Below are 14,487 nucleotides of genomic sequence, written 5' to 3'. Positions count from 1 at the left end.
ACGCAAGAGACTGCAGCGCACCTGCAACTTCATCGTTCGCCGCTTCGTTGGCCCCTTCCTTTCGTACGACCTTCCGAGCCCCGACAGGTACACGCTGGTCTGGATTTCTCACACACTGGAACGCAACAAAGCCCACGGACGGAAAGGACATCACCCTCGCGGACCACACCACGTCACAAGCAGGGAAACGAAGTATTATGTCATGATAACATTACTGCCTAACCTGTCTCAAGGCTAAGGATCATGTACACATACGATGGATGCTTGAAGCACCAACATCTATGAGGAACTCTGGTGTCATATCGTCAACCTCTGAGAGCCCTCAGTGCGAGCTTTTACGGTCGCACTCTCCGAACGTCCACACGTTCCTTCCTCGGCTCAATAAAGCAATCTCGGTATCATCCCACACGCCAGCCGCCGACGTGATCATACCCGCCAGTAAAAGAGAAGAGAGTAAAAAGCCTTCGTGACCAGGATTAAGAGGGGTTGAAGGCACCTCGTGTGCAGATGTCTAATCGTGTCGAGGGGTAATTTGGAGTTTTGAAAAGGCATGAAGAAGGAAATGCCGCCCACCGTAACACCATGCAATGCCGCAAAAATGACAAGTTAGAAGAAAAGGTCCAAGTCATAGCCATGTCACCAGCTGGGGTGTGTAGTCAAGGCTCATTGAAACCGAATCTGGAGAGGAAGGTCGCTCAAGACTTGCGGAAATCCGACAAGACTGGGTAAATAAGCTCAAAGGCCTGGTAGATCTCCTCACGGACCTTGGCACCAGTAAGGACGATCTTGCCAGATACGAAGATCAAGAGGACAATTCTCGGCTTCATCATACGGTAGATGAGACCAGGGAACAGCTCAGGCTCGTAGGAAGAGAAAGTGTGATGGCGAGATGCAAGACCCTCGAGACGAATAGGGAAGCGAATGTCGCAGGAGCCGACAATGTTCTGAATCTTGAAGTCCTATGTCAATGTTAGCATTGAAGAAGGGATACTCAGTCCGACACAACATACGGTGAACTTTGCGCTAAACCCGAGCTTCTGGATAATCCGCGCGTATTTGCGGGAAGCAAGGCGGCTGTCATCTTCAGACTTGGCACCGGTTACAACCATTTTTCCACTCGCAAAGACCAAGGCCGTCGTCTTAGGCTCGCGAATACGCATGATCACAGCAGCGAAACGCTTGGGGTTGTATTCGGCGTTACGGGCGTGAAGAGCGATGGTCTTGAGATCAAGGCGAGCGGACAGGTTGACAGTAGCCACGATGTTCTGGAGAGTAGGCACGATGCCAGAAGGCACTTGACCGTTCTGTGTATCGGGAGTAGCCGCAGGCGTCGCAACACCGTTCGCATTTTCGGCGACCTGCTGAGTGTTCTGCTCAGTGGCAGGGGCAGTCAGGTCGAGGGTCGCGCCCTGGGGGTAGGAGAGAGATCCAGGAGCAACGAACTGAGAGCGAACGTTAGAACAAGGTTGACAAACGGGAGACATCACGAGAGCTTACCGTCTGAGCCTGTGCGGCGGTGGACGGGGGAGAAGTCAGGGAGTTTGGATCCATGATGAATTTATGATTGGAATTGGAGCGATAGACTCTTGAGGAGAGTGAGAGGTATCTTGACAGACTGCGCAGGTCAGAGTGTGTTCTAAAGCGGCAGCGACGGTCAAGCCGGGCGGACTACGAGATCGCGATGTGTAGAGCGAGGTCGGTCGACGCCGGAGGAGTGTGTCTGTCTATGGAATAGGTGGAGACGGTACCGGAGGCAGGAGAGCTACAAGCGAATGTGTCCCTCGCAAACGTTGACAAGTATGCCGTCGAGTAGTAAGCTGTCGCAGAGACGACGGCGAGTTAGTGGAGTATTAAGGTGACCAAAAGCGTAGCCAGCAAGCCTTTGGCGGGGTAAGTCGAGATTGCGACTGAAGATGAGGCTGCTGTTGGGCTGTCGCAAGCTGGATGAAGCTAGCGCCGATCGCGACCTCTGAGAGAGTGGATATGTGCGGATTTAGCACACCGGAGTTTTTGAGTCGCAGTGTTAGTGAGCACGCAGCTGAAAATGTGAGTTTTCAAGTGCGGCGATGGTGGTGTAGAGAGGTTGAGGTGTTGCGACAACGGCGGGCTCGGCGGAAATCTCGTGAAAAAGTTGGGGGGGAGGCCGAGAACTTATAGTGCTGGGAGCCCGCCCGCCAAGCCCTGTGAGGCGCGCTAGCGAGCAGGGGTTCAGCGGCGATTGGGGCTTAGCTTCAGATAGCCGGTAGCGAGAAGATTCTGCTGTGAGCAAAAGGGGCTCCCATCATCATGCGTGACCGTTTCCCTTCACTTCCCCAGCTTCACTCCGCATATGCCATGTCGCAGTCACTGATGCAGCTTGCCTGTCGTGGTCGCGGTGCCGCCGGCTGCTTGTGCATGCCATACTGGAAGGTGCAGCGGTGGTGATGTTGCTGCTGCCTTACTGATGCTCGCAGGTCGGCCGGTGCCTTTACCTCATTACCAGCGATGACGACGCACTGACCCGGATTGAGCGATGGCCCAAATCCAGCCCGTCCACTCGACCCCGTCGCCTCACTTGCCGCACAGTGGCCGCCATCGCCCGCGCAGACTGAAGAGAAAAATCTCATCGCGACACGTCTCCTTGAAAACTTATGGTTGAGTTGCCGCCCTTTGGAATGAGTGCGACAACCTGAGACAGCTGCGCCTTCCCGGCTTTGAATGCGCGCACACTCAACACGCGCTCAACAAAGCGCAAACAATAGAATACAAAATCACGGCGACAACAAGGGCGTCGGTGGGCGATAGGAAAACATAACAAAGATCTTGAATGCGGGGATGATCGCTGAGAGTTGGAGTTGGGAGTGCAGCCTGGTGTGCACGACTTTTTGGGGGTTGCATGGATCGTCGGCCTATGACTCACGAACGCGCTCACCGGAAAGCGACACATCTCCCCTTGCTATAAGCCTTCGCCTCTCTTGCTTTTGTAGTCTGGAACACCGCCTTTCACGTGTCTTAAACCCTGGAGTAGTTGCTGCTGGAAATGATTGGATTAGTACTGACAAGGTATCAAGCAGGTATTGTCGAGGGTTGGTAGTGATTGGGCAGCGTTCCGACATCGTCAGCCAACCCATCGTTGAATGCCACTCCATTGGGTTTTTGTTTTACATACAAAAAGTATGATATCGTATGATTGCTGCTGCAGTTAGTGAAATGTCCCCTTGATACCAGTGATTTAGCGTGTCCCCAGCTAAGGTGGATATCTGCAGTGAGGTCGGTTTGCGTCGACGAGCACGATAGATCTTGGTCGAAATTAGTGGGTGTTCTTACGGTTTAATACAGACGACCATGAAGGAAGGGTCGATGACTAAGATATCGGCGCTCATCTAAAGCACGCATGCAACGCTGTCCTTGCCACTCCTACTGCAACGGCTTTACCGAAGTCAACATTCACTATTGGCGCTGTCCCTGCGAAGTTCTCAGCAATGAACGACGCGCTGTTTTTTTTACAGCATTTCTATCGTGATAGATTAAAGCAATTATTGGGTTTGTCTGCCTCGTGATGATGACTTCGAGCTGCATGCAATAGCAAAGACAGCAGAGCATTAATACCAGACTGACTCGCAAATTCGCACTTTCTATTGATGCAATAAGAGAACAGAACGAGGACTAATCTTGCAGCCTTGCTCGGCAACTTCCAGACTTCAGTCCTACAGCCCTACTACGGCACACAGGCCACGATCATAGCACCCGCTTCTTGAACTGGACGATCGGGCCTTCACGGAGAGAGATGTACGCGTCTCTCAGCTGGAAGTGGCCACGGTTCCTTCTGCCCCAGCCAAGATCAGGACGACCTTCTCCAACGCATTGTCCAGGAGCCTGTCGCACGTCGTATCTCCAGAGAGTTCTTCCAACAATCATGCAAAGTTGTATCATTGCCATCTTCTGACCTAGGCAGCTTCCTACGCCCTTGGAGAAAGGATGGAAGGATCGCTTCAAGTGGTTCACCTCATCTTGCGTATTCGAATCGGAGGCGATCCATCTCTCTGGGCGGAAGGTGTTGTAATCACCCCAGAGGGCTTCGTTCCGGCCGAGCGACCACTTGGGCACTCCGATCGTGATACCTCCAGGAATATGTTCGCCAGCGATCCTGATGCCACCCGAAAGTACAGTGCGTTCAAGCTCGCTAGGGCCAGCTGGCGAGAGGCGCAAGGTCTCATACACCGCTGCTCTGAGGTACTCGCATTTTGCCATCAGATCCGGACCTGAGCCGATATCTTCAGCACTGCCGAAGTTGTTCCTAATCTCATGAACCAGCTTTGTGTAGACTTTCGGGTTGCGAGTGAGGAAGAAGAAGAGCGCGGTTACTGTTGCACTCGTGGTGTCTGAGCCGGCAACAGTGAGAAGATTTGCATCGGCTATCAAGTTTTCGGTACTCAGCGCAAAACCACCCGTCTCTGGGTCCTTGGCTGTGCACAAGAAGTGGAACATGTCTTCACGCTCAGCTGGACGTTTTTCGGTTTCGTTCTTCCTTTCAGACTCGACACGGCTCATGGCCAGATTTTCAGTAAAGGCAAAGTACTCTTTGATCTCCTTCGGAGTGATGAGCTTCATCAAGTTATCCAGACCACGAGGCTTGAGCCAAAGCAACAAGCTTCGAAATGGTGACTTGGCGAGCTACGGCCGTCAGACTGGATACAAGGGCTACGATAGGGGCTAATAGCAACTCACAGGGTTATAAAAGCGCAGGTATCTAGTGATGTTGTACGGAATACGCTTCAGATTGTTCGGCCCAGGCTCTTTGGTGTTGTTGGAGCTGCCGAAACAGATGTCGCCGAACATGTCGAAGAGCAAGAAGTCAGTCCACTCCGTAAGGTTTTGCGGTCCCGACCATCCCTCGACACCGAAAATCTCACCGGGCAGTAACTCATTCCAGCGGTCGACATGCCGAGCTACAAAAGGTACGGTAGCCTTGACTGATTGATCGGTAAAAGCTAATGAGAGGGCTTTTCTCCTCCTGGCGTGCGTTTCAACATCGGTACAGCCTAATGTGTTGAGGTCGTGTTTGTTACGCCTCCATACTTCATAAAACGGGGACTTCTTGACGTTCGCTTTGTGACCGAACATGGCATTGTAAGCTTCAGGTGTCTGGAAGAGAAGAAGGTTTGGAGTCGCTCGGAACTTGTCACCTAGCGAAGGGGGTCAGTGGGATGTATGAAGGAAGTCTGGCGTCGAACGTACCATAAATCTGGAACTGTCTCCAAGACCAGATGTGACGGTCTCCTACGCAGGCATGGTAGAATGAGGGAATGCCTGAAATACGAGCAAAGAACGGCCCTGGCTGTTTCGCAAGAGGATGGAACCATAGGTTGTATACGGCGCAACACACAAACTGTCTTCATGTAAGTCAAGACTGTATTATACGTTAAAGAGTCACTGACATAGGTTACGGCCACAACGATGGCGATTGGGATCGAAGTGATCATTCTGGGCCAGAACAGAAAGAGGTTTAGGTATCGATGGTTTGGAGAAACTTGTGGTCGAGACTGCTAGAGTTGAGCCTCCATGACGCTTGACTTTATATCTTGCGACACCGTAGGACTTTCCTGATATTTTCATGAACTCTATCAGACGCATCAAAGCTCCTTCCGTGCAGTCTTTCCGCCCTGGACCCTTCTAGCTAGACAATCAGCCACCACCATACCAACATGTGGGCATCTCATCCTCGTTCACAGCTTACGATGGTCTTCAGTGGCAGTAGGAGCCTCCTCCCGCGTCCCCTATCTTTTTCCACCATTCAGCCTTCTGGTTTTCCATCTCTCTCTCCGAGACAACGCTAATTGACTGCCGTCGATTTATCCGCTATGCTAGGCCATCCTCACTGAGAAAAGACGTCTCTATTAACAGCATATCGAGCATATCAGGCATACCAGCACGATTGCAGTGGCGCTTGGAGTCGACAGCAAAGAAACTCATCACTCGATAGTCTACTAAAATCGTATGTATGTGCCCCAGTTCGAGGTTGGTTCACGGCTCTTCTTCGTGTTAGTTCTACTGAGGGTGTAAGCGCGATGGCTGTTCGAGCATAGTGGTGACCCACAAGTAAGCGGCTGCGGTGGCAGTTATCAATCTAGAAAACCGAGGCTAACCACGATCTGTGAAGCTATCGCATCTGCAGTCATCCATCGTTGAGTCGCCGACCGCGACGACGGCCATCTCAACATCAATTCTGCCAGTCTAAGCGCCATCCCATGGGGCCAGATTGGCGACAGGTCTGGAAAACGGATTCCGATATTCGCGGCGACGACAATCGTGTCAGAAACTGGGTTATGGGTATGAGAGATAACACGAAGAGGACTCGACTCTACTGTGATGTTGGTATGGATCACTCTATAGACTTACGCTGCATTCTTTGTTGTTCCACTGATTAACTAAGAGACAGTGAAAACATCAGGCTAAATCGTCGTAAAGATCCCAAGATAAGCGAGCGCCTTCATAAGATTGACCCTGTCTCGCGAAAAGAGTCCATCATAGATACGTTCGCGAAGTATTTGCGTCGGGCCACTTTCATCGGTTACACCTCACCACGTCAGGGCGTACGAGAGGCGCAGCTTCCTTGCACAATTCGTTAACCCACAGGTCTTTGTATATTGGCCTCGCTAATTGGGTCTTGGACGGGCATTTAACCAGTCTCTCGGTACAAGACTACTGTTGACTTTTAGTTCTCCCGGTTCAACAAGCAACGCCCGGGCGGGAGGCGGGCGGCAACACTGGCCCCAATCGCATAGCCCCGCCCCCACAACCATCCTTCGGGGGCGTATCCTTCACCACCCACATGAATTCGGGCACACCGAGAACAGCCACACATATAGACATCTTACTCCGGCTCGCATATGGGGGCCAAGGAATATCTTTATTGCGGCGTCCTTGTGATACCATCGTCTGGGAACCGTCAGCTTACTATCGGTTCGCAACATCATGCAGCAGTTGAAAGGCTTGATTTGTGATACCGTCGGGCGGCCAGGACTTGAACGGTATCCTTCGCCGTGCGTTGTTAGATACATGCGTTCCGATAGCCAGTGATGCATGGCACGGTCTTATCGTAAGTGCAAGGAGAATGGTGTGTTCACTTTCGCTAGGAGGCACAGTTGTTACACCCCTGATAGTCACCCTTTTATAATATATTGTCCCTTTGTGTTTGGCTTCTTTCTTAAGTTTTTCAGATCAGAGCACAAAGATGTCTTCTACTTCGAGGGGCGATATCGTCATGGACACTTCAAGTGTCGAGAAGGCGTTTACAGACACCTCATCCCCCAATGAAGCCGAGACCGTGGCTACGCCTGATGAATCGAAGTACATCACGGGTATCAAACTCTATCTGATCAACACTTGTCTTACGGTCTCTATTTTCCTTGTGACTCTCGAGTCTACAATCATCAGTACCGCTATTGTGGATATTACCGATGAATTAGGCGGCTATGAGAAGAGCTCATGGCTCTTCACAGCATACATGTTGACGTACTGCAGTAAGTATTGTATTACAATATCGGATTAGTTGCTTGTCTAACCTCACTTAAGGTCTCCAGATGATCTGGGCGAAACTGTCAGACATTGCAGGACGGAAGTACACACTCATCGCTGCACTACTCATCTTCACCTTGTTCTCGGCACTCTGTGGGGCTAGTCAGACACTCATACAGCTCATCATATTTAGATGGTGCCAGGGTATCGGAGGCTGTGGTGTATATGCCCTCACTCAACTCCTGTTCATGGAAATTGTTCCAAAGAGGAAGTTTCCACAGTACATGGCGGGTGTTAGCATGGTGCTTGCGCTCAGTTTGATCACAGGGCCGCTTCTTGGTGGCGGTATCACACTGCACGGAAGCTGGCGGTGGATCTTCCTTTTGAAGTACGTGTCTTTGCTGAAGGAACTCATTGAGCCTACTGACATTATGATCAGCGTCCCTGTAGGAGTTCTTACTGCCGTTTCACTGTGCTTCACACTTCCGAGAACACTCTTCAACGAACCTGCTGCGCAGCAGAAACACCCCATTTTCTCAAAGCACACTCTCCGTCGGCTCGACTTTCTAGGCGCGACCTTGATGCTGGGAACTCTTGTATTGCTTGCTACAGGTCTGCAACAAGCATCGCTAGACTATGCTTGGTCGTCTAACAAAGTTCTTCCCCTACTCGTTGCCTCTGCACCTTTCGCGATTGCCTTCTTCACATGGCAATGGTACGCAACGCAGCGTCGCACTAACCCAGAGCCTGTCTTCCCTTGGCGCTTCTGCCAAAGTCGCATACAGCTGGGCATGATCATGTATGTCTGCCAAATTCTACCATTATCTCAAACCATCCTAACATGTACTCTAGAAATACCTATCTCTCCGGCACAGTCATGTTCGTATGCATCGCACAGATTCCCCAACGCTACATCACCGTGAACGGCCTCTCCCCTCTGGCAGCTGCCGTCCGCCTCCTCACATACGGCGCTTTCGTACCCTTTGGCAGTGGAGTTGCTGGCGCTTTGATGGGAAAACCCAGGATACCGCCATGCTGGATCATCCTAGCAGGCTCCCTAATGGAGGTTCTCGGTATCACGTTGCTCGCGTGGATTGACACTTCGTCGCATATTGATGCTAGTCAGTATGCGTACCAGATCATTGCGGGCACAGGAACCGGTCTTGTTAATTCCGGACTTATCATGCTTGTGCCGTATGCGATGGAGAAGAGGGATTTGGGTAAGTCACACATTATTTCCTGACACGCATAACTTCAAGTGTCATGTTACTGACAATTACTAGCGGTTGGGTCAGCAGCTACGTCGCAGTTCCGCACCTTGGGCGGTCTGGTCGGTATCGCTATTGTGACATCTATCTCCACACCTTACATTCGTTCCCACCTGACCGATATCCTTCCCTTGGAACTTGCAGAAAGTTTGTTAGAAAGGACGGAATTAGTGCAACATCTTTCACCTGAAACTCTAGAGCGGGTGAGGATGTTGTTTGGAGAGGCGTATAACCTGCAAGTCAAGGTGCTGATTGGATTTGCGGTGGCCAAGGTGCCGGTTACGGGTTTGATGTGGACAAATCTAAGAGTTGAGAGTAAGTGATTAGGTGAAAATGATGATAGAGGAGCCTAGATTTCCTTGCGCCGATAGCTCCAATGTAGGTCATATTCCAGACTCCGATAGCAAAACGGGTTTGGACACTATAAGAAAGCGGCCGCCCGTCCATCAAAAGCCTGCCATAACCTGCTAAAAGCCCAACGAAACACGGCAACCTAATAAAGTCTAGTTTAGGTCGTCGTCTTGTTCTTCTTCCTCGAACTCACCGTCCTCATCCTCTCCTAGCTCAATCTCCTTATCGTCGTCAGCCTCGTCAAAATCTACCTCATCACCACTATCCAAGAAGTCCTCGTCAGAAAGCGAGAATTTATCGTAGTTTTCCTGCGTCTCCTCCGCCTTAATCTTCTCCATCTCGATCTCATGCGCCTGTCTCATTCGCGCACGCTCCTGTTCCTGACGGGCCATAAGTCGCGCAACCACCACCATGATCGCATCCTCACCAAAACTCGGAGCCAGTGTACGGAGGATGTTGTTGATATCTCCCTGTGTGATGGGATCACCAGTGGCTTCGAAGAGTAGGTGTTTGCATGTTGGACAGGTATGACCGGCGTCAAGCCAGGCGTCTAGACAGTCTTTGCCGACAATGTGGCCGCAGGCAGCGACGCGAATAGCGGCATGGCATTTTGGGTCGGGGATACCGTCTTTGGTGGGGTGAACAGCAAGAGGCTGGAGACATATGTAGCAGTCCTGCGAGGCATGTGTGTGCGACTGTCGAAATTGCTCAAGACCTAGGTTGTTGAAATCTTGCTTGTTTGCAAAGACTGTCATTGCAATTTTGGTAGAGTTGAATTGTTCGTGACCGTAGTATAGTTTGTAGAGGGCTGAAATCAGTGGAAAGGTGAGTATTCAATATGTTATCTATAGTGAGAGTGAGGCGAGGGTCGTAGTGGGTCGCTCCTTCTCGAGGCAGCTCGACCAAGGTGAAGTAGTGCACGGTCATTCTACTGCTTGCTGTAATTGTTGGAGGAATCCAGATATTCTCAGTGGCTTTTGCTTGAGACTGTTCGTCACTACCGACATGGAAGTTGTAGACCTATTGCAGTGATCAGAGCAACCAGTTTCGCCTCTCTACCACGGTTCGCGTTGACTCTCCGCAGATTAAGTGGTACTCGCAACCAAATCAGAACCGCTCGTTTGCCAAAACATGAGAACATGCGCTTCCGTCAACATGGTAATCGCATATTGCAAAGTACGAGGGTGCCTATTTATTCATGACCGACTCTAGGTGAAATCGCAGTCATGTGGTCTGTTTCTGTGTCAACATAGAACACAGTAGGAAGCTGCCTGCGATATCTTAATAGGAGGATGTAGCCAGTATAACAAAATTCCTTCGTATCCGCATGATGTTTCATGCGCTAGCTGAGGCACCGGCGTAAGGTGAAAGCATAATCATCTTGCAGTATGATCAATAAGCGAGATGCGTGTAATGATGGCGATACTCGCTACTGGTGAAGACAAAGTGAAGACAAGCAGCGTCGACGTTGTGCCGTTGGAGATTTAGGGGCTGTCTAGAAGATAATGACCAGACTAGCGGGACTGCTAGTATGTTAGCCACATTCTGGATAGAGTCAAGGTAGCCGTATAGACGGCAGGACAATAGTAAGATAGATCGACTTCGAAACGGGTCAATGCATGTGAAACAATAGTCCTTTTGCGCTCGAGCATGTAGTTCCTGCTGTTATTCGTTTTCTCTAACCAATTTCACGCTCATTACCGTGCTGCCGTGTCTTGTCCTCCAGTATCAATAATTCGTCAGTCATCAGCAAATCTGCCGCCGGCTACTTGAAGCGCGTGATCCCATCACCAACAAGACACACCGTATTTCCGGCATGAATGCTACCTGGAATTTAGGCTTGCATCATAACCAGACCTCAGTGGACCACGTTGGTATTGCAGCTCTCGGTGCACGTTTGGAAGAAGGCAATCTTTCGACAACGCGCGGCAACAGCACTCGTCGATCAACAGAACCGTCAGTCTGGACGGCGGCTTCCTGACCCCCTGGTACAGCTATAAACATAGACTTGAGACGTGTGTAGAGTGACGGCTGCGGAGGAGCTAGCAAGGTTTCTATGTTTGGTTCCGGACCAGGTGATGGCGGGACGCTTATCGGAGTACGAAGTGGCGAGGAAGGGGGAGACGTAGTTGTATGTTGTACTAACGTAGGTACCGGGCCTCGAGAGGGTGTTGACTCAAGTGAAGGCGGTACTGGTTGTGCTGGAGTAGGCGAGGGCGTTTTTATCGGCGCTGTTGTGGTTGGCAAGGGCTTTGGTGGTGTAGGCGGCATGGACATCGCCAGTTCAAGAGGTGCGACAACTTCTGGCTCAGGAGGAGGCATGGGCGCTGCAACGGTCCCTGTAGGCCATCTGCTTGGTGCACGTGTTGACGGCCCTGCATCTTGCAGTAAGGGGGTCGATCGCTGGACAGGTGAAACGAAAGGGTCCTCTTCCATATTTGACATAAATACTGGCTGGCCTGACGCGATGGCTGTTCTATCTCTCAAGTCGTCGCTGGGTCTTGGGCTTGCCTCTGGTATTGGATCCAGACGTGCTATTGGCCGACCAGAGTACGTTGGCGCTGGTCCGTCATCGATCATCTGCTTGACAACGATTGGGCCTCTTTCGCCGTCGTCCAGAAAGGGCCCTTTGTAGACCTCGCGGCGTCTGAAGCATCGGCAGCAACACAGCATGGAAAGTAGACCTCTATACCGCATCTTTCAGTAAATCAATCTCTGAGGAACAAGAACGTATGTACAGCCATAATGTGACGAATGGCTTGCGAAGTGTTGAAGGAAGAGAGTGGACTTCAATGAGCGTGCAAGTTGGTCTATATGACAGATATGAGAAGAGTGCAATGCACTCACAACAGCAGAGCGATAGCCGCAGCAAGACCTCCAATGAGACCATTCCTTACGTTGCGCCCACCGCTGTAAGCTTCATCTTCCGCCAACAATAGGTCCGCATGGATGTCGCGTCGCGAAAGGCGAAATGGAAGGTTCAGCCTAAGCGACGATGCTCCGGAGGTCTGCTTGACCATCGGGGTGCTGGTAGCGCTATACACACCTGTCAGAGCCACTGAGGTTGTCGAAGTGGGCCGCGACTTGGGTACACCCTGCGACGCGCTAGTTGGTATGTCTTCCTCCGATGGATACCATATTCCAGCCTTCACTGTGCCATTTCCTGCAGTGATACCAGCATTTTCTTCCTCAGTGCAGCTGAGATATGCCTCCCGAATCCAGCAAATCGGTGCCGGAGAGGTTCCCGCGTCGTTTTTGTGATCAGAAGTGCTAGGGCCTTCGGTACCAAAGCTAGACAGATCGACATTGCGACCCATACTGATGTCATCGCCTTGGATGACGCGAGTGAAAACAGTGAAGGCGGTCTCTGGCTGGTAATACGGTACTTGGTGGCCGGCATCATAAATCCGAGAGAACGAGAGGTTGCCATATTGACGGACTGCTCCGCCAATGTAGGAATCGTTCACAACAATGTCCGCATACCCAGCCTCCGGAAAAGCCGTCTTGTATTCTGGAACGAGACCAGCAATCTCGAGAGAATAGTTTTGTCCTCCATACCAGTTGCATATGACATCAGCGTCACCGTAGATGAGAGCGACTTTGATACCACGAGCAAGCAGATCCGCTAAAGCGGCGATTTGCCCTCCGCGGGCTACATCTCCATCTAGGCAGGACATTAGTAAGATCGTTCCGCAGACAACCGGGAATGACATATAGTGACTTACTGTATTGGAAAACATTCGCAACGGTATAGCTAGTGGAGGTGAAGTTGACCGGTGCGCCAATGGATTGTAGGAAACCCTCTTCGTTCAAATACTCTGCGAGTGGAACAGCAGGCCCGACCGTTGGACCAGCTCGGAAGTCGTAGACACTCCTACCAGTGGTGTAGGCAACACTAGAAACCGCTGTGCAGTTATAGATGGCATTGTAGCATAGATCGTTAACGTCTTGGTCGGTACCAAGACCTTCGGGGTCGTTGAGGGCTGCCAACGCTCCGCACTGTGTCACCAGATCTTGGCAGCCCATGTCTACGTGGAGTTCCGACACCAAGTTTTGATAGGTAGTGAGGTCAATGCCTTCGATGCCATAGGTATTGTTGTACATGAACTCCAGGCCAAAAAGTGCCGACCCGTAAACATCCATTGCGCCGTTGACGATGCCGAGTGACCCAAGCCGAATGTCGAGCGCTTCGGATGAAATCTCACCCTTTTCCCGACGATCATTCTGGCTCTCATAATAGTCGGCGAAAAGTGGACCGTAAGTACCACCGTAGCTCTCGCTGAACAGGTTGACATGACAGGGCTCGACAGTATCGCTGTGGGATCGAGCGCCAGGGTTGTACTGAGGGAACGCCGATAGGAACCCTTGGAGGAAGTGCCACGATGCTTGTGCGGCAACAGTAGTCAGGTTTTCTGTATTGGCTCGAATAGCAGAAGGGAAAGTGCCGTTCTTAAAGCGCCATTCAGGAACGTCAGCAGGAAGTGGGGAAGGTTCCATGAGCTCGTCCCGACCAGTATAATCAGGTATACTAAAGTCCACCGAAGCGTTGCGGAGCTCATCGTATGAGAAGCCGACTTGGGTAGGTTGGTCGATGAAGATTACGTTGGAACTGCGGTCCCATCCCCAAACCCTGGTCTGCGTGGTGTAGCTGCCGTCTGGACCTTCTACAATCTCGCAAGGTCCCATCTCTCCGAAAAGCCCGAACATGCTTGAACCGCCAGGTCCTCCGTTCAACCAGATCGTCAATGGAGCAGTTTCGGGGTTCTCACGTGCCTCGAAGAACCAGAAGAAGGTGTTGATTGAGTAATCCTGCTGGAATGGCTCAAGCGTAAACGGAGGAAGATTGACATATCCGGTATACTGCTTCTGCGCCTCGAGAGCCGTTGCACACGAATGGGCGTCGGGCGTTTTATAGGATATGGTGATGCTAGGGTCGACGGGCGATTTGATGACGGTATCATAGGTTACAGGTAACGGATATTGCTGGGCGACTGACAATCCAGCGTGGAGAGCAGACATGAGAGCGATGGCGGGTGATTGGATCTAATACCTGTCAGTGATTGGCCAGCGTGCGCAGGCGGTTAGTGTGCTTACCATGTTGACGAGAACCTGGGTAGCGGAAAGCTATCGCATGGGAATGAGGATAAGAGACCTATGAGGTGCCGCAGCGACCAAATTATTACAACCAAGCAATGCGCGGTTCCGCGTCTCTGATCTTGCAAGTCGAAGAAGTGAAGAGAAGACGCTGACGACAGATAATTGGTGTGCCATGACGAACGTATTTGTACCGCAACTTCCCTTCACCTCCCAAGAGCGACGGAGCGCGACTTTGCTAACTAGGAAAGCTCCTCGCTCACTGCAGGGCAGCGGC

The 14,487-nt window shown here is 51.3% G+C and overlaps 5 protein-coding genes across 5 annotated transcripts; 1 reads left to right on the top strand and 4 right to left on the bottom strand.

Annotated features, from left to right (window-relative positions):
* Nucleotides 1-695: 695 nt before the first annotated feature.
* On the bottom strand, nt 696-1,551 carry AA0111_g1108 (TATA-box-binding protein; the record flags this gene model as incomplete). The annotated part of the gene is made up of 3 exons (XM_028644904.1): nt 696-959; nt 1,011-1,442; nt 1,498-1,551. 3 exons carry the CDS (start codon nt 1,549-1,551, stop codon nt 696-698), a joined length of 750 nt encoding a protein of 249 aa, XP_028511083.1.
* Nucleotides 1,552-3,717: 2,166 nt separating this feature from the next.
* Nucleotides 3,718-5,462, bottom strand: AA0111_g1107 (hypothetical protein; the record flags this gene model as incomplete). The annotated part of the gene is made up of 4 exons (XM_028644893.1): nt 3,718-4,653; nt 4,708-5,165; nt 5,218-5,368; nt 5,418-5,462. The coding sequence occupies 4 exons, from the start codon at nt 5,460-5,462 to the stop codon at nt 3,718-3,720; spliced, it is 1,590 nt and encodes a 529-aa protein (XP_028511082.1).
* Nucleotides 5,463-7,213: 1,751 nt separating this feature from the next.
* Nucleotides 7,214-9,088, top strand: AA0111_g1106 (hypothetical protein; the record flags this gene model as incomplete). The annotated part of the gene is made up of 4 exons (XM_028644882.1): nt 7,214-7,502; nt 7,555-8,296; nt 8,350-8,717; nt 8,781-9,088. The coding sequence occupies 4 exons, from the start codon at nt 7,214-7,216 to the stop codon at nt 9,086-9,088; spliced, it is 1,707 nt and encodes a 568-aa protein (XP_028511081.1).
* Nucleotides 9,089-9,268: 180 nt separating this feature from the next.
* AA0111_g1105 (hypothetical protein) lies at nt 9,269-9,871 on the bottom strand (the record flags this gene model as incomplete). The annotated part of the gene is made up of 1 exon (XM_028644871.1): nt 9,269-9,871. One exon carries the CDS (start codon nt 9,869-9,871, stop codon nt 9,269-9,271), a length of 603 nt encoding a protein of 200 aa, XP_028511080.1.
* A 1,090-nt stretch (nt 9,872-10,961) lies between these two features.
* AA0111_g1104 (Carboxypeptidase S1 A) lies at nt 10,962-14,213 on the bottom strand (the record flags this gene model as incomplete). The annotated part of the gene is made up of 4 exons (XM_028644860.1): nt 10,962-11,763; nt 11,964-12,780; nt 12,842-14,159; nt 14,211-14,213. The coding sequence occupies 4 exons, from the start codon at nt 14,211-14,213 to the stop codon at nt 10,962-10,964; spliced, it is 2,940 nt and encodes a 979-aa protein (XP_028511079.1).
* Nucleotides 14,214-14,487: the final 274 nt, after the last annotated feature.

This window comes from Alternaria arborescens (assembly GCF_004154835.1).
Source record: "Alternaria arborescens strain FERA 675 chromosome Unknown contig_2, whole genome shotgun sequence".
Taxonomy (NCBI): domain Eukaryota; kingdom Fungi; phylum Ascomycota; class Dothideomycetes; order Pleosporales; family Pleosporaceae; genus Alternaria; species Alternaria arborescens.
The sequence above is the reverse complement of the archived record's forward strand: the minus strand, read 5'-3'. Positions and strand labels throughout refer to the sequence as shown.